The sequence below is a fragment of the Typopeltis vanoorti genome, chromosome 10, assembly GCF_054136105.1.
Source record: "Typopeltis vanoorti isolate ZY-2024b chromosome 10, IOZ_Tvanoo_1.0, whole genome shotgun sequence".
Taxonomy (NCBI): domain Eukaryota; kingdom Metazoa; phylum Arthropoda; class Arachnida; order Uropygi; family Thelyphonidae; genus Typopeltis; species Typopeltis vanoorti.
The window spans coordinates 94,647,190-94,666,160 of NC_143558.1; the positions used below are offsets into that span (position 1 = coordinate 94,647,190).

An 18,971-nucleotide genomic window follows, 5' to 3' on the forward strand; every position below is an offset into this window, starting at 1 on the left:
TGTGTGGTGTGAAGTTGAAATAAGCAGGTTAGTATATCTGATAGGATGCTGTTATAGGCCAGGGAATGCAGAGATTACTGATTGTGAAATGTTTAGGCAAATTAGTTGGGCATGTAAAAAGAAGGTGATCCTGATGGGAGACTTTAATTACAGGAATATATACTGGAAGGAGGAGATAGTGTATGGGAACAAAGAGGGTGAGTTTGTGGAATTTCTGAGAGATAAGTATCTTAAGCAGCATGTGATTGAAGCAACTAGAGTCTTTAATGTTTTAGATTTGGTGATAACTTCACAGGATATAGTGTTAATGAAGTGTAGACACTGCCGCTGGTTGGTGATAGTGATCATGAGGTACTTGTTTGGGAAGTGATGAAACAAGAAAAGGTTACTGTCAAAAATGGATACATGTGGAAGTATAAAGCGGGTGATTATAGGAAGCTCTGTAGTCAGTTAGCATCAATACGTTAGGTAGATGAGATGAGCGGTAAAGATGTTGACAATACATGGAAACTCAGAAGGCAGTATCTGACAAAAGCAATGTATGACTGCATACCGAGAGTTAAGCAAGTAAATAGAGTAGGAGTGAAATGGATGAACAGTGAAATCAAGCAAGCTGTGCTGGAAAAGAAAATGTTATGGAGGAGGTAGAAGTCAGTTGGTGGTGATCAGATCCATGAAGAGTATAAAGTGCAGGCTAGAAAGGTGACGAGTATGGTAAAGAAAGAAAAGAAAAGGTGCAGTATGAAAGGAGATTGGCTGATCAGGCCAAGGTTAACTCAAGGGAATTTTTCCACTATATGACAAGCAAGAGGAAAAGAAAATATTATGGAGGAGGTAGAAGTCAGCTGGTGGTGATTAGATACATGAAGAGTATCAAGTGCAGACTAGAAAGGCGACGAGCATGGTAAAGAAAGAAAAGGTGCATTATGAAAGGAGATTGGCTGGTCAGGCCAAGGTTAACTCAAGGGAATTTTTCCACTATATGGCAAGAGGAAGAATAATTATGGCAGATTAACATTGTTGGATAGTCATGGCAGCAGACTAACAGTTGCAAAGGATATAGTGGAATTACTGAATGAGCATTTTATCAGCGTATATCATACTGGGATAAATGATCCAAAGCAATATATAGAAGAGAGGCAAGTATTAGAAGAATTGAAAATGAAAGAAACAGAGGTGTATCAGATGTTGGTTGGGTTAGATGTGAATAAGGGTATGGGAATGGATGAAGTATCACCCCATATTCTTAAGGAATGTGCAGCACAGTCGGTAATGCCCCTGAACTGGTTGTGGGGCATAGCCGACATATTTAATGAAAGTCTTGCAGTGGGTAGGATTCCTAAGGAGCGGAAAGAAGGCAAAATAGTACCACTCCACAAGCATGGTTCTAAGACAGAAGTCTCAATCTATAGGCCAGTCTGTATAACTGCAGTTGGGGTGAAGGTGTTGGAGAGAGATTGGTAAAGAATATAATACAGGATTGGGTTGATGGACATAGCATTATTTAAGATAGCCAGCATGGATTTGTAAAGAGCACGTCCTGTTTTAGTAATGTACTTGCATTTTATAATAAGCTGACAAGTGTGTTAGATAAGGGAGAATCATATACAGTGATATTCTTAGACTTTGCAAAAGTGTTTGATAGATTACCACATGATAAGTTGGTGTGCAAGCTGCAGAGGATGGGAATAGATAGTATATTGGTTAGATGGATCAGAGACTCGATCTCTGACCAATACCAGCAGGTTGTGTATGATAAAGCAGTTTCTCAAAAAAGAAGGGTAAAGAGTGGCATGCCACAGGGTTCTGTTCTTGGGTCCCTGCTGTTTAACTTGTTTGTAAACAATATATCATGTGGACTGACAAGGGATCTTCAGTAATTTGCTGATGATGCAAAGTTGGGAAGAGTTATAAGTAGCACTGCTGATGTTGAATCCCTTCAGGAAGATTTGAATAGACTTTTTACTTGGACAAAAGAGCGGGGTTGTAGTTTTAATATCAATAAGTGTTGCATTTTGGAGTGCAGAAATATAAGGCTGTGTATTATATGGATGGTGCAGTATTGCAGGAAGTGGATGAGATTAGAGATTTGGGAGTGATGATTGACAATAGACTGAAGTTTAGAGGGTATATTGCTAGTGTTGCAAAGGTTGCACATCGTAGTGCTGCTATGATAAGAAGTACTCTAACATGCAAGGATAAGGAAGTGATTGTACCACTGTATAAGGCACTGGTCAAACTACACTTGGACTATTGTACTCAGATTTGGTCACCTGGTTTTCAATGTGATGTGGAGACATTGGAGAGGGTCCAGAGATAAGTGACTAAGACAATATCAAGACTTTGGAATGCTGGCTATGGAGAGAGGTTGAAGAAATGTGGATTGCAGAGTTTGGTGGATGGAAGGAGGAAGAAAGGTGATATGATAGAGAAGACATTCAAGTTAGTGAGAGTATTTTATTGGATTAATCCAGAGGGGATTATAAAATGAGTAGATGGTGAGAGGGGAAGAACCAGAGGTCATTCCTGGAAGTTGTGTAAAAGTGTGGTCAAGAGAGGTGTGAGGAGCAGATTTTTTACATGGAGAATTGTCAGTGAATGGAATGCATTACCAGAATGTGTTGTTAATTCAAGGAGTGTTAAGTATTTTAAGAATCTATATGATAAATATGTTGTCATTTGAATGAACCTCCCATGATGAGTCTGTCGACTCCATGGAGGTTGTAATAATAATAATAATAAAATTGATAAAACTGTAAAAATTATGAGAAAGTTGAAACAATGAACTAATCATATTCATTGCTAGCCATTGCTTTTGCAACATTTGCAACATTGCATTAGGAGTAGTCACTGCTATTGCAACATCACAATGTGAGGATGCACATAAGTACATTCACTTCAAGCAAAGAGATAGGATCTGAAGTTGTGTACCATCTGTCCTCCATATGGTCCAGATTTGGCACAAGTACACATTTGTCATTTTCTAATATGAAACATCTCAAATTATTTCCATTTGGAAAATGATGAATAGGTGTCAAAGTAGAGGTGAGAAAGTGATCCCAACAACAATCTCAAGAGTTTCATTACAGTGACTTTAAAAAACTTTTGTGGTGATGAAAATGTACTGAAAAGGAAGAGAATTATGGTGAGAATACTATATGAAAATAAAGTAGAGATTTCAAAATAACTTTTTTTTTTTGTATTTCACTGATGTCTCTTTTTGTGTGAAAAGTTATCACAATGGAGGTTACTTTCAGAACACCCTACACAGAAATAGCATGTATATTAAACAATAATGGGAGGTGGGGGTAGACATCTGTCATACACTGCTAGTGGCTTTCTTCTCTGAGATATGCTTCCCCATATACAACTTACTGATACTTAACAAAACAACAGACTATAGTGGTTGAGATACAATTCAGGTGCATTCTGGTATGTAGATCACATTGAGACTATTTACTTTAAAAATTATTACTATTATTATTACTAGGTGGTAGATGACCTTCATCACCTGGTGAAATACTACCACCTAGCATATTGGAAGCATGAAGTGGTGAATGCCATGTTTAGTCTCCAGAGCAGGGATTCCAGTTCTGTTATTGTCACTGTCAATAACAAGTCAGGAGGCTTTCCAGTCAAGTGGTGCAATTATTCCTGATGCCACATACTCTTCTACATCATGCCTGTAGATGTAGTCCAAGTAATGATATATGGGAAGCACTGTCAAGGTCTCGCTATGGTAAGGAGACTAGTTGCTCTCCAGATGTTGTGTCCAAGAGTCCATCTCTTCCATCTAACCATGAATGAGCTTATGATAAATCATATAAACAGTGACAATGCAACAAAAACAAATCTCTCTCAAAAACCAATCCCAACAAAAAAGACTACCAATCACAACACACAAATCATGTCAGTATCTCCATAATAAAAACTCACTTGCCCATCCAAATCACTAATAACAGTGCCATAATACCAAGATAAATAGCATTAACCTACCTCTGCAGTCATCCAGACCAGATATTTTACTCTTGACATTGCAGCTATATCCACTACTGTAAACCTTCAAGGCCCAAATTACACACTTCACAATTCATTTTGCCACAAGATTGACACCAATGTGCCTTGTTGAGATCTGACACCACTTGCCAGAGAATGCAAATCCCCTTAGAATCCCCAGCTTTTGACCTCCTCTTGGTCAAGGTTTCCTTGCTCCACTTAGTAACAATCATTTACCAGTCTCTGAACTCTGATAACTACTCAAACCTCTTCACCTTCATCTCCATGAAGCTCAACCATCTGCACTCCAACTATCCAAATGGTGAGGTCATCTTCCTAATCAACTTAATGTTGACAATTCCAACTGGCTCCACTTTTCCAATACCACTGATCAAGCTGGACAAGATGCAGAAGTTTTGCTATACAATGACCTAAAGCAAACTGTTCATCTATGTACCTAAATTCTTGATAACTCTCTTCACTCTCACAATACTCTTGATCTCTTCTTTAAACAAGTTCTCCTTCCAGATACATCATGTAGGTCACCTCATGTAACTCAGACCACAATCTTGTGCAAGTCTCCTCTCTCTCTCTCACACACACATAAAGCTCTTCCTCCAATAACTCCCCACATTATGTACTTTGGCATTACAGAGTGTCAAATGGAATGACCTCTGCAATTTCTACTCCTTCCTAAACTCTTGCTTCCACTCCTCTAACCCAAACACCCTCAGAGTAAATTCACAGAAATTATCCTCAATGGCATGAACATCTTCATTCCCCATTCTACCCAAAATCTTTGTCCAACTTCCAAGTCCTGGTTCAATAGTAAGTGTTGAAGAGAAAAAATTCACCTCACCACAAAAACCCCAGCATATGCAAAACATCATCTGTACTTCCACCTCTCTCTCTCTCTCTCTCACACACACACACATGCACACACATTCTGATGGAATCACTATTACAGTATCCAAGGATAAAGCTGATTTCCAGCATCACTATTTTTTTCCCTCTAACTCCTGTATAGATGACCAAGACAAATTGTCTACATAGAAGAATCTGAGCACTGTATGCCTACTGTAGTTTTTCAGCAAAAAGACATCAGAAAATTACTAAATGACTTAGACATAAAAAAGTCTTCTGGTGCTGATAATATCACTTTAACTGTACTCTAATACTGTGCTCCAGATCTTGTATCATCTCTTCAATGTTTTGTACTTAGCTGGTAAGTTTCCCATTGTGTGGAAGCAATCATATATCCAGCTTATTCCAAATAAGGGAGATCAAAATAATTGAGAAAGTCATCAACAATCAACTTCTCCACTACCAAGAGGCCCACCAATTAATTAGTGACTACTAGTATGGATTCTACTATTCAAAATCCATGGCGGACTGGACATGTGTCATTGAAAGGTTCAAAAAAACATATACTGTTGTTCTTGACATTTGCAGAGTATTTACATCTCACTGCAATTAGCATTGAGGCCTGATAAACAAATTGCCATTCTTTGAACTACCTATCACCCCTTGTAACTGGCTAGCCAACTTTCTAGTTATTCATTGTGTCAAGGTAGATGACTCCATTTCTTTGAATTTCACCACAATGCAGGAGTGCCTCATGGTTCTGTTCTATCACCTGTATAGGAGAAAGAGTACCTCTTTCTCCTATACATAAGTGACCTATTCACAATCACCATTAATACTGTTCATAGTTGTTGATTCATTCATCCATCCATTCATCAAACCATGCAGTGCGCAGACCTGTATATCATCCTTCAATGGGATTAGAATAATCTGGTCACCTTCAATACCAACAAAATGCAGCCTTGTCTTTTCTCTTGCAAAAGGGATCTCAACTCACCTCTCTTTACCTTCATTAATACATGATTCAAAAGACAGGATCAGATGTCTCTGCTTGGACTAACATTCATTATTATTATTATGTGACACCTCCAAGGAGCCCAAAGACCCCTTGACAAGGAAGGGCACCTATTCTACAACTCTTTGTCTCCAGAGACCAACTACAGGGAACCACATCGTCTACACCAATGCCATCTACTGCCCATCGCCACCACTAGTATTTTCACAGACAATCACAAACATCCATGCCCATGGCGGGATTCAAACCCACAGCCTTTTAGCTGGAGAGCAGATATGCTAACCATTCAGCCAATAAGGCCAGCAAAAATTCCTCTTGTCAGCAACTAGAATCAAACTTACGACGTTCGATTTACTGGCATAAATCCATGACATCAATAGTTTCCTTAAAATATTAAACATTAAAAACTAGTAATGCTCAAGTTTGGTGTTGCCCTAAAACCTTCATAAAAATCCAGTTGCTGTCCAGAAGAGAGCAATTCTACTTATAAATGATCCTTCCCTTACACATTCATTTCAACTTCTATCAGATACAATGTTTCAATACTGTGTCTGTTCCAGAGGTACTTCCATGGTCACTGCTCCACTGAATTGGCAACCATTATTCCTCCATTTTCTGTTCTGAACCTGCTTCTCCTCTTCATCTTTTATTCTATCTACCTCTGGAACAGCCTTCCTAATGTAAGTATCCCAAAACAATTACAACCTCCAAGAAAATGTCAATAAACTTCTATCTCAAAATAAAGATTTATTGTTACATAGACCATATATTTATAACGTACTTAAGCTCTCACAAATTGCCTACCAGTTTCACTAGTAACTGACTAGCTTTCTCAAGGCTTGCATAGTACAAAAAAGGTAAATGCAAAAAAGGTTTAAAAATACAAAGAACCGTTAGTACCTGTTAGGTAGCTAGGGGTGACACGTTCGCGTGACATAACTACTCAACACCCTAGCTACCTAACAGGTACTAACGGTTCTTTGTATTTTTAAACCTTTTTTGTACTATGCAAGCCTTGAGAAAGCTAGTCAGTTACTAGTGAAACCGGTAGGCAATTTGTGAGAGCTTAAGTACGTTATAAATATATGGTCTATGTAACAATAAATCTTTATTTTGTAATACTTTATGACCAAAACATGTACAATTTAAACTTCTATCTCAATCCTCACCTGCATCCCACACATTGAACTGATGTAATAAAGGTCCCTCAACCTTTCATGTACATGATCAACATAAAAAAAAAATCATCAGAATAAATTCCTGATATGTATACCCTCAGAAGGATGTACATGATATTATGATAGTGCTACATAAAAAAGATCACTACTAACTTCCTCTCAACAATTTTCCACCAAATTAATCTGTTATCTGTCAAGACTCCAATTTTATCAGATCTTATACACAAATCAACCACTGAATTAGAAATATTTATGCATATGTATATAATGTGTCTTACACAGCGTATATGCAAACTACTTGATCATGTGTGTCGCCACATGTTCTAAGTAACTATTTAAGAATGCGGCTGTCAGTAATCATCAGCAGTGTTGATCATCCATTTCAAGGGATACAGACAACACTTTTGCTTCAGACAGCTGTATAAAACAAACTACTTGATAGAATGAATTGCAATTTCACACAGATGCTTATGACAGATGGTTCTCAGCCTCGACTATGGTCGAGGCTGAGAACTTTTCAGATCACCCCGTATTTGTGATAAATCATGACTGATGGCAAATGATTTGGCTTTCCTTCCAGCTTGATCTGTAAAGTTATAGAAGAGAAGTCAGTTTGCATTCCTAGGAGATATTTAAGTCTCCTAGGAAGACAATCTTGTAATTTGGGTAATTAGATCGTATGAAATCAACTTTTCTCAGAAGTAGACACTCTGAATAAACGTTATTTCTCTCCTCATTACCACGTCATCATTCATATTGCCTTCAACCACTTCTTTCATTCTCTCATTCATATTTCATCCACTACCACTCACAGCTTCAACTACATTCTCTACAACACTTTAGATTTGATGCCTTTTATCATTCAAATTTGTCACTTCATTTTCCCACTTTCAACATATCTCGCATTTCTGGCAATTCCTCACAAAACATTTCCAATAAACCCTCTCAAAATTCTTACTTTTTTGCCACAAGCAATTCCACTAATCATACAGAAAATAATACCAATACTGATAGCAATATTGTGAAATATTTACTAAAACAAAATCAGTTATCTGTATGCCAACATGTGTTCCTTGCAACACTCCACAAAATAAATCATAACAAGAGGGATGATATGATATGTCCTTCATATCACCCCTCTTTATCCCCTGTTAATCTGACCTCATAATCTAAATTCTATAATCCCAATATGTTAACAACGTTAATAATTATTACTTTTATCATCAGAAACCTCCAAAGAGATAAGGACTCATCAAGGGAGGCCATACATCACACAAAGCAACAGTCATATCTTCTCTTAAAATGATTCAAGATAATGAATTGTCTTAGATTTGGTCATCTCATCAGAGGATGTAATTATAAATGAGGTGTCAAATCATCCACCAATTGGTGAGAGTGACCATGAGGTGATTACCTGGGTGGTTGCCAGCAGGGCAAGAACCCCTGTGAGAAAAGGGTATATGTGGAACTACGGGGGGGGGGGGGGGATTACGAAGAGCTCAGGAGACAGCTTGCGGATGTAGCGTGGAATGAGGAGTTAGCTGGAAAAGAGATCATTGCAGCTTGGGGGATTTTCAAAAACTATCTAGTAGATGCAATGTCTAAATATATTCCAAGGGTGAGAAGGTTAAATAGGGTAGGTGTGAGACGGATGAATAAAAAGATTAAGCATGAGATACAGAGAAAAAGGGCATTGTGGAGACAGCATAAGAGAAGTGGAAATAACCAATTTCAAGGAGGGTGACTTGGTTGGAGAGAGTAGCTAAAAAGAGGCATGAACAGCAGTTAGCTAATGAAGCCAAAAAGAATCCTAGGGAGTTCTTTCGATATGTAGCCAGTAAAAGAAAGAATGATTATGGAAGGATGACATTAATTGGAGAAAATGGTATAAAGACAGCTGTTGCAGAATGTGTGGTGGCATTACTTAATGAGCAGTTCATAAAGATCTTTCAATCTTGTGAATGTTACTTCATGGAGAGATTGAGAGCAGCTGATGATGGGGAGGAGAGACTGACTGTAAGTGAGCAAGAGGTGTTTGGGGAGTTGAGTAAACTAGATGTAAATAATGCTGTGGGACTTGATGATATATCACCACGTATTCTGAAGGAATGTGCCAGGGAGTTGACACCTGCCTTGAGATATTTGTTTAATACAAGTCTTGCACTTGGTCAGGTTCCTTAGGAGTGGAAGGAGGGCAAGATTGTTCCACTTCATAAAGGAGGTGATCGAACTCAAGCATCAAACTATAGGGCCTATCTCTGTGTCAGGTGTTGTGGTTAAGTTGTTGGAGAAGCTTGTGAGAACTAGGATCCAGAGTTGGGTTGACAACAATGGTATAATCTTTGATGGACAGCATGGATTTGCTAAAGGGAGGTCGTGTTTTAGTAATCTACTTACTTATTACAATAAAGTGACTGCTTCCTTGGACGGAGGAGAAGGATACACAGTAATATACTTGGATTTTGCAAAAGCCTTTGATAGAGTATCTCATGATAAGTTGACAGTCAAACTAGAGCAAATGGGGTTGGATATTAGATTAGTGCATTGGATTGGAGACTAGTTATCTGATAGGTATCAACAAGTTGTGTATGGGGGTATGATATCCAGGAAAAGGAAAGTCACTAGTGGAGTGCCTCAGAGGTCTGTTTTAGGTCCATTGCTGTTTAACTTGTATATTAATGATATAGGTGAAGATTTGGATGGAGATATTCAGTTGTTTGCAGATGATGCAAAGTTGGGATGAACCATAAAGAGTAGTGAAGATGTTGTGGCCTTGGAAGAAGACTTGAATAAATTGAGTGATTGGGCACAGAAATCGGGATGTGAGTTCAATGTTGCAAAATGTAAGGTTTTAAAATTTGGAAAACAAAGATGGGATGCAGAATTTATGCTTGGTGAGAATATATTGTTGGAGGTAGAGGATATAAGAGACCTGTGGGTGATAGTGGATAAGGATCTAAAATTTAGGGGACACATAGCCAAAATTGTGAAGACGACACAAAGGTTTCTGGGAATGATGCAGAGGACACTGACATGTAGAAGTAGGGAGATTCTTGTTCCGTTGTATGAGGCTTTGATTAGGCCACACATGGATTATTGTGCCCAGATTTGGTCACCTGGTTTTCAGAAGAATGAAGAGATGTTGGAAAGGGTCCAAAGGTGACCAACTAAGGTAGTTTCTGAACTCTGGAATGTCGAATATGAGGAAAGATTGAGAAGATGTAATTTGCAGAGTCTGGTGGACAGGAGGAAGAGGAGAGATATGATACAGACCTACAAGTTATTAAGAGATTGTTATAGGATCAATGCTGGAGAGGGTCTACAGAAAATAGTGGGAGATCAGGGGAGAACCAGAGGTCATACCTGGAAACTGTACAAAGAGGGTGTGAATAGGGGAGTGAGGGGCAAGTTTTTTTCGTGCAGAGTTGTGAATGATTGGAATATCTTGCCTGAGAGTGTGGTGTCCGCAAGGAGTTTGAGTGTGTTTAAGACACGGCATGATGAGATGTGTGTGCCTGTGATAAAAGAATCTCCCAGATGAGTCTTTGACTCCATGAGGTCTTGGGGTAATAATAATAATAATAAAGATGTATTCACTAATTCAACAGGCAAAATAGTCCACTCTTACCTGCACACCAAACAACTTCCAATGTATCATTATCCTCTCCCTACCTTCCATATAATGAAATATTTCATCAACTTTAGTTTAATCCTTGATCCAAGCGTGAGCAAACCAAAGTTTATGCCTGAAAATATCTTCAGGACTGGGGTAAGGTAGTACAACACTGGGCAACTCATAGCAAAGGTGAACCAAGCTAACATCACTCCTATCTCATTATTTCCCATAATGCAACATATCCGTGGGGTAAGGTAGTACAACACCGAGAAATTCGTATCAAAGGTGGACCAAGCTAACATCAGTCCTATCTCAGTATCTCCCATAATGCAAAACACATCTCCTTGCAGATGTGTTTTGCATTATGGGATTTGCACCATGCTGCATCATTTAAGCATGGTTTAGAAATCTGCACATATATTGCCGATAGCCTTCCCAATCAGTAACTTATACCTTGGAAAACCAAACATGGTACTCTCTTGAGAGTACCATGTTTGGTTTCATGGTATAAGTTGGTCCCACAGCATCTAATTGGGACATCTATATACTTAACAATTCCAAGGTCAGTAGAGCATGATCGCTGTCACCAAGTAGATGAAGAATAATCACATTTTTAACTGAGACCTTTCTGATGATATGATCAAATCTTACATTCTACGACCTCTAGTCAAAGACCAGCAGAGAGTAAGGTGAAAGGGATGTTTATTTTGGCTGGTAAATATGATTTAGCAGGTGACAAGCGTGGTATCGGAGAAGACATGAAAGAGTTGCTAGCACATGCAAAAAAGAAGCGTGAGATAGCAAAAGTTATTAGTCTGTTGCCACAGTATGACAGATGTGAGCTGAGCCAGAGAGTTATGATCACAAGTGAGTCACAGTGTGCAGATTGTACAGGAGGAATGGTGTGGAGTTTGTGGATTTCTGGAGTGAGTTTGATGGAGGGAAGGATTTATATAAGGTGGGTGGACGTCATGCATCTAAATGAATTTGATGTCAGGAGTCTTGAGAAAGTGTTCTTCAAAAAAGTTTGAGTGATGGAAACTAGAATATTTAAGTGGATGCAGATGAGTGTGGGTCCAAGCAACCTGGAGGTTAGTAAGTGGGAGAGTGATCACATAATGCAAAATATAGCACCCCAGGTTAACTTCAATGGGCTAAGTAACACACGATGTAAAGGAGGTTGTGGGATACTGCAGTTTATGTATACTAATGCCAGAAGTATTCAAAATAAGGTTTGAACAGTTTCTGGCATTGGTGAGCACAACTTGGCCAAAAGTTATAGGCATGAGTGAGATGTGGTTTCCACAGATGATATGATCATAGGAATGGAATGAAATGCAAGGGATGTGACATCTTTAGACAGGACAGAAGAAACAGGATGAGGGAAGACATTTTGCTAATGATAGCAGAAGAATTAAAGCCAAAAAGAGTAGAAATAGATCGTGGGACAGGGATTTGGAGGGCAGTTCATTTGAGGCTATCTGGTATGAGATATAAGCCAATAGGACTAAATACATAACTGGTTGCTGCTATAATCCAAGAGGTATATGGGAGAATGTAGATATCATGCACTCACAAATTAGCATGAGTACAGGTCAAGTGATTATGCAGGATTTCAACTATGGGGTACATAGACTGGGAGGAGGAATGGTCGTGGGCAAGGTAGGAAATGGAATCTGTACAGCTGCTGAGAGATAATTATGTGAGGGAACATGTATTGGAGGAGGGCACAAGGTTAAAGAGTGCTGGATCTCGTCATTACATCAGAGAACTTAACACTAACCAATCTAACTACACTGCCTCTGCTTGCAGAAAGTAATCATGTAGTCTTGACCTGGAAGATTACTAAACATGCAGAATTTTCTATTAAGAAGAGAATATATGTGAAATTACAAAGCAGGTGATTATGACAAGCTGAAGAGTCAGCCTTCAGCAGAGCCATGGCATAAGAATTTGGATGGGAGAGATGTTGGTGGTGCATGGGAGACAGTCAAGTAATGTTTGAAGAAAGCAAGATCTGAATATCCAAAGTCATAAGGATAAATTAGGTAGAAGTTAGATGTATGAATAGCCTCATTAAGTAGGAGTTACACACAAAGAAAAGGTGGTCAGCATGACCATGAGTGGTATAAGGTGGATGCACACAAGAAGAGTGACCAGTATAGTAAGGAAGGCCAAAGCTAATTATGAGAGAAAACCAGCTGAGGATATCAGAGGAATAATGAGCAAAGACCAAAAGAAACCCTAAAGAGTTCTATTGCTATGTGGCAAGTAAAAGGAGGAAAGACTATGGTAGAATAACTTGAAAAAGTGCTGATGGTGGGGAAATAACAGAACCAAACAGCTGAATTACTGAGTGAACATTTGCCAGGAGTGTACCACCTAGGTGGTGATATTGCAATGCTAGATGTGACACTGACTGATAGGAGAATAGAGGTTGAAGAAATGGAGATGCTTAAAATATTGCAGAACCTCAATACAAACACAGATATGGGATTAGATGCCATATCAGCCCATGTATTATGAGAATGTGCAAGGTCATTATCAGTTCCTCTGACAAATCTGTTTAATTTAAGTTTCAGTACTGGGAAGGTGCCAATGGAGTGCAAAGAGGGGAAAAATAGTCCCATTGTATAAAGGAGGCTCCAAGACAGAAATAGCAAATTATAGCCATCTAAGGAATGGTGGTTTAAGGTATTGGAGAAATTGGTGAAAGACAGAATTCAGGACTGGGTGGATAGGAATATGATGCTCTATAAAGAATAACATGGTTTTGTAAAGGATAGGTCTTGCCTTAATAACCTGCTTACTTTCTATAATCAAGTGAGAAAGGAGTTGGATAAGGAAAATGGCTACTCAGTGATATTTCTAGATTTTTCAAAAGCATTTGACAAGATTTCACATAGAACTCTATTGCATAAATTGGAGCAAATAGGGATGAATATGAATCTGGTGATTTGGATTAGAGGGTGGCAGATGGACAGATATCCGAGAGTGGCTTATGGAGGAATAGAATAAAGTAGAAGGCAAGTGACCAGTTTCATAAAACAGGGTTTAGTATTTAGTCTTCTGTTGTTTAATTTGTATATCAATGATATAGGAAATCATTTGGCTGGAAATATTCAATTTTTTACTGACAATGCTAAACCAGAAAGAGCAATGGTAAATGATATGATATGATATGATATGAATGGTAAATGATAGCAATGGTAACTGAACTGTGGGAAACTGATGAAGCCAGGGATTTGGATGTTATTATGGATAGAGAGTTGAAGTTTATATGGCATATTGTGAAGGTAACCAAAGCAGCACATTAGATTAGGTGGTTGCTGAAAACCACAATAATAATCAGGGATAGAGAGGTTATTGTTCCTCTATATCAGGCTTTAATAAAATAAGATCTGGACTCCTTGATTCCATGGGGGATGAAAGAGTTGTGTAGAGGGTCCAGAGGCAAGTGAAAAAAGATTGTGATAGGTATGTGGAATGTTCCCTATGAGAACAGATTGACAGTCTGCAGGCTTCAAAAATTAGCTGAAATTAGAAAAAGAGGAGACGTGACAGAAATTTTTAAGTTATTAAAGGGGTTGCATAGGAATGACACTGAACACATTCTTTGGTGCATGGCAATAATGAAGAGAACAAGAGGTCACCAGTGGAAGTTGTGTAACAGTGTAGTTAGCAATAGATTTTTTTTGCTTAGAGGGTGGTTGAATTGGTGGAATGGGTTGCCAGAAGTGAGTGCTTCATCAGTGAATGAGTTTAAAGAGATATGATAGGTATTGTGTGAATGATAGCTAGTGTGTGAATGACAGATTTTCCAAGACAAATCTTCTGACTCCATGGAAATACCTGTATAATAATAATAGTTCATTCTTTCATATGTTTGGAAAAGTTGCCTTTCAACAGCTCAATAAATTCTCCTTCATTCTTATGAGTTCTCTGATACTCAATCCATGTTTGGATAATTTGTCACCCATAATCATTGCCTGTTTAGTACTCATCAGTGTATTTTGCAATGCATTTCATCATCCATAGCAAATGAAATGACAGGTGTATGGCAACATTGCACCATATTTTTCACCCTGTTGGTTTCCACCTCACACCAGATAGCCTGCCTCAAGCTCATTATTATATGGAACATTATTACTGTTATTATTTTCATGAGTTTCTACTGTGACTGGACTCAAAATCATCTGATATCATTAGTAGCACTACTCTACTCTTCTATGAGTAGAGTAGTATATCTAATGCCAAGAGCATTAGAGTATTCTTTCTAATGCTCTTGGCATTTGTATGTGGACATAAAAAGTTACCTCTGGCTTTTTATTTTAGTTCCTGGGAAGCTCAAAGTGGTTACTCCATCGTCAAGTGGAGTAACCACTTTTTTTTTTTCTTATATTCTAATAGATTTACCTTAATAATAATATTATTATTATTTGCTGATAACCACCAACTTATGCACTTTATTGTTCTTTACTTTACTTTACTTTATTTTTCTTATCCTGAGTTTTTTAAACATTTATCGACTTTCTCTAACTCGCTGGTCAATAGTCTAATAATTCCTTTTAATCTGGAAATTTTGTATACAAATTTTCTTCATTTGCATCATCAATACAAAGATCCCTATCTCTGGATTCTACATTATCCCTTGCTTTAGTTGCTGTTCTATTGTTGCAATTAAAAAAAAAAAAAAAAAAAAACTATTTTAATTTGACAGTGCATCTATAAATATATTAGAATATGCACTAAGTACAACAAATCCAGTAAAAAACATAATATAACTCAAAACTACACTAACTAATCAAAAAAAAAAAAAAAAAAAAAAAACCTCAGTAAATTGCCTATTTTACAGGAGCTTCAAATAACGTCAACACTCCATGATAATTATTATAATAATAAACATAAAAGCTTCTTTCTGAACTGTTACAATCATAACATCTACCAATTTCATTTACCAGCAGGCATGCATATGTACAAAACAAGTAGCTGAACAACTACTTGTTCAACTACCTTACTTTTAACTACGAAAAATTTGATTTGAAAAACATTTGCATTTAAAATATCCCTGTGGAAATTCTGTATTATGTAACTTGCAAATGATAAAAAAATTAGCAAATGAAGTTTGTAATATTTTATTTGCAAATTTAGTTTTTTATTTAGAAATTTATTGAGTTAGAATAGAAATTTAGAAATCTCTGTCATATGATTAGAATAAATAACCAGAATTAATTACAAGAGAAATAAATCAGAAATTTATTTAGTTGATATACAAATATTTAAATAGATAATTTTTCTTAAACACCTGACTGTTTTCCAAATAAAATTCTTTTCTTTGACTACAGTACAAAACACTGTACCATCAGTGGCCAATATCCACAATATTCCATTATAGTAAGATACCTGTTCAAACGGATGAGGAGATGATGGAAGTATCACAAATTGTGGCTTACAATGAGGCTGTTTCGAGGATAAGGGCTGCTGGGTAGCAAGCTTACCACTAACTGTGAGATACCTAAAAATTAAATATGAACACATTTTATTTAGGATAATAACTAAATTCAATTTAAGCTAGACAGATAAAAAGACAGATAAAAGAAAAAAAAAACTGATTGACAAAGAAGAAAAGTAATTTGTTATGCAACGCACAAATGCAACTTTTATTATTTGTTATTACAAACAGCTTATCTTTCTCAAAAACTTTAAATATTTCATATTTACTCAAAAAGTAATTAACAGCAGAAAATTTCAGAAATTGCACTTTCAGATATTGAAAATTTGGAGGTATAAAATATCTGAAGTGGAAAAAACTATCAAAAACCTGAAATGTGGAATGGAAACTGGAGTAAATAATATCTGACAAGAGATGTCAAATATGGAGGTATAAAATTTTTTTTACAGCCTTTTGTGGTGTTTTGAATAGTCAAAAGCCTGGTAAAAAGATTGAATTCCAGATGATTAAAAGAAAAACTCTCAATATTACCCATCTATAAATTCATAAATAAAACAATATATAGCATTCCAGGTAATATTTGAGAAAAAGCTAAGAAAAACTGTGAAAGAGAAATGCGGGAAAGAACAAGTTCCGTTCAAGTCAAAGAGAAGTCACTAATAAATCTGCCAAAAAATTTATTTATTACTGACATCTGAGATTGAATGCATAGTGGTTAGAAAGAACAAGCTGAGTTAAGGCCTAACAGAGGTTGTAAAGATCATATTTTTACTTAAAGACAAATATTACAGTTGAAAACATATGGGAATGTAACAAAGATATGAGAAAGGAATATGACAAGTGCCAAGAAAAGCTGTTCAAAATATCATTATATGGTATAAATGAACCATATGCAAAGTAATACAAGGAGAGTACTGTGTGCATGCAAGCACGTGTGTGTGTGTGTGCGTGCGTGCGTGCAACGCTGGTGCCTAATATTTTTCTTGTGTGTGCGATTAATGTTCGGCGCCTTTCGAAAAAAGTTTTTTTTGAATAAAGTGTGAATAAAATGAACAAGAAATGAAAAACAAATGAAAACCACTTTACAGTATAATGTTACCTACGGATTAGTCCTGCTTATACAATTTTTTTTTTTACACGGAACTCAACAATTAATCATAAGTTGATTTATGATACATCAAAAAATAAAGAAGAACTATTTTAGGCATATTTTCGTAAATTTTAATAAAAAATTACAGTGATATAATCGGGTCCAGGATACAATTTCAGAATTTATTTGTTCGTTTCCGGGAAGATCTGAAGGGGGGCCCCGAATGGAAGACGACATACATTCATAATTATATATACCATTCTGTACCATTCGTTGTTCGTTTAAACTCTTATCTCATATTTTTTGACAACTTTTAGGTGCCTTTTCTTCTGCGGCACCTGTGTACATTGCACACGCCACCAGCTTGGCCTGTGTGTGTGTGCATGTGTGTGCGTGTCAGAAGATTGTAGCTAGAACTGCTGAAGCAAAGATAAATTTATTTTATATAATATTGGCAATAAAAACTGCATATGCATTTCAGCAAAAATTTATTTATCAGTGATATTTGATATTGAATTCACAGTGATTATCACAGTTTTTTGTAGTCAAGTTTGTGTAATACAGCTTACAATTAACAAAGACAAAATGACTGAGAACAAGAACAACTACACGTGCAACAAAAATCAAATAAGGTGAACAGTATGGCTTTTTTGAAACTGATTTGTTGTATATATTCATATATTTTAAACTTAGAGTGGGGTATAGTAACTGGCAAAGGAAAGATGGCACAGTATTTGTCTTTACAAGAGACAACTTTACAATTTTCATTTTAATCATTTTGTGAAATGTGAGGTGAGCTCCATATATTTATTAGATTATGTAGATAAATTATAGATATTTAAGGCAGATGGAAGGAGGGTGTGTGCAAAGTGTTACCACTCATCATGAAGACTTGATGGGCGGTATCATATAGATAACTGAAGGTGTCAGTAGCAAGAAATGCCATGAAAAGGATGAGCGTTTGTCTAATAGCAAAAAGAAACAGTGTAAAAGAAGAGCGAAAAATTTGTAAAAAAGTTTTGAAAAAGTGAACAATCAATCTTCTGAATTAAATATCAATGGTAATAAGAATGATGAAAGTGATATGAATGTAGTGGAAGTTGAAAAACAGAGTGCAATTAAAGGCAAGATGTTGAGTGGAATTGATGGCTAACCAGAGTGTATAACTGATGATAAAATTGAGAAAGTGAATCAGAACACAAAAAAATGATGCAAGATATCATTGAGCTGAATTGGTGAAGATGAGGAAAGAGATGTAATGGACACAAAGTGAAATGAAGAGAATTGTAGATATGTATTGAAGAGTGAAGAAGACAAAAACGAATAATGTCAATATGAAAGAGGTAACGAAAGACTTGAGAGTGGCTTTGTAAGGGGATTCAATTATTAGAGGTGTGGTAAAAGAGAAGATAAACAAAGTATGTTTTCCTGGAGGTAAAATGAATAGAATGATTGAGGCGTTGTATATGAAGAGTACGCAAGATAAAGAGTAGATAGGGACAAATCACTTGACTGGGAATAAAGAAAACATAAGATTCAATATCAGGAGGTTGTTTGGAAGGATAAAAGACAATAGTTTGACAGGAAAAGCAGTCAGTGTGTTGCCCAGGTATGATAGTGATGAAATGAGGTGGAGAGCAAAGATTGTGAATGATATGTTACCAGAAATGTGTGAGGAGAAAGGAGTGCAGTTTGTTAATGTGTGGAATGAGTTTTTGAACGATGAATTGAACTGTATAAGATTGAGGGACTGCATTTGA

General features: G+C 36.8%; 1 protein-coding gene across 1 annotated transcript in view; it reads right to left on the reverse strand.

Annotated features, from left to right (window-relative positions):
* LOC150102604 (tectonin beta-propeller repeat-containing protein 2) overlaps positions 1 to 18,971 on the reverse strand; it is a 364,776-nt gene that overhangs the window by 138,218 nt on the left and 207,587 nt on the right. Inside the window, exon 9 of the mRNA XM_090398660.1 lies at positions 15,975 to 16,184. Within this exon, the coding sequence (XP_090254786.1) occupies positions 15,975 to 16,184 (210 nt within the window). The remainder of the gene's footprint in view (positions 1 to 15,974; positions 16,185 to 18,971) is intronic.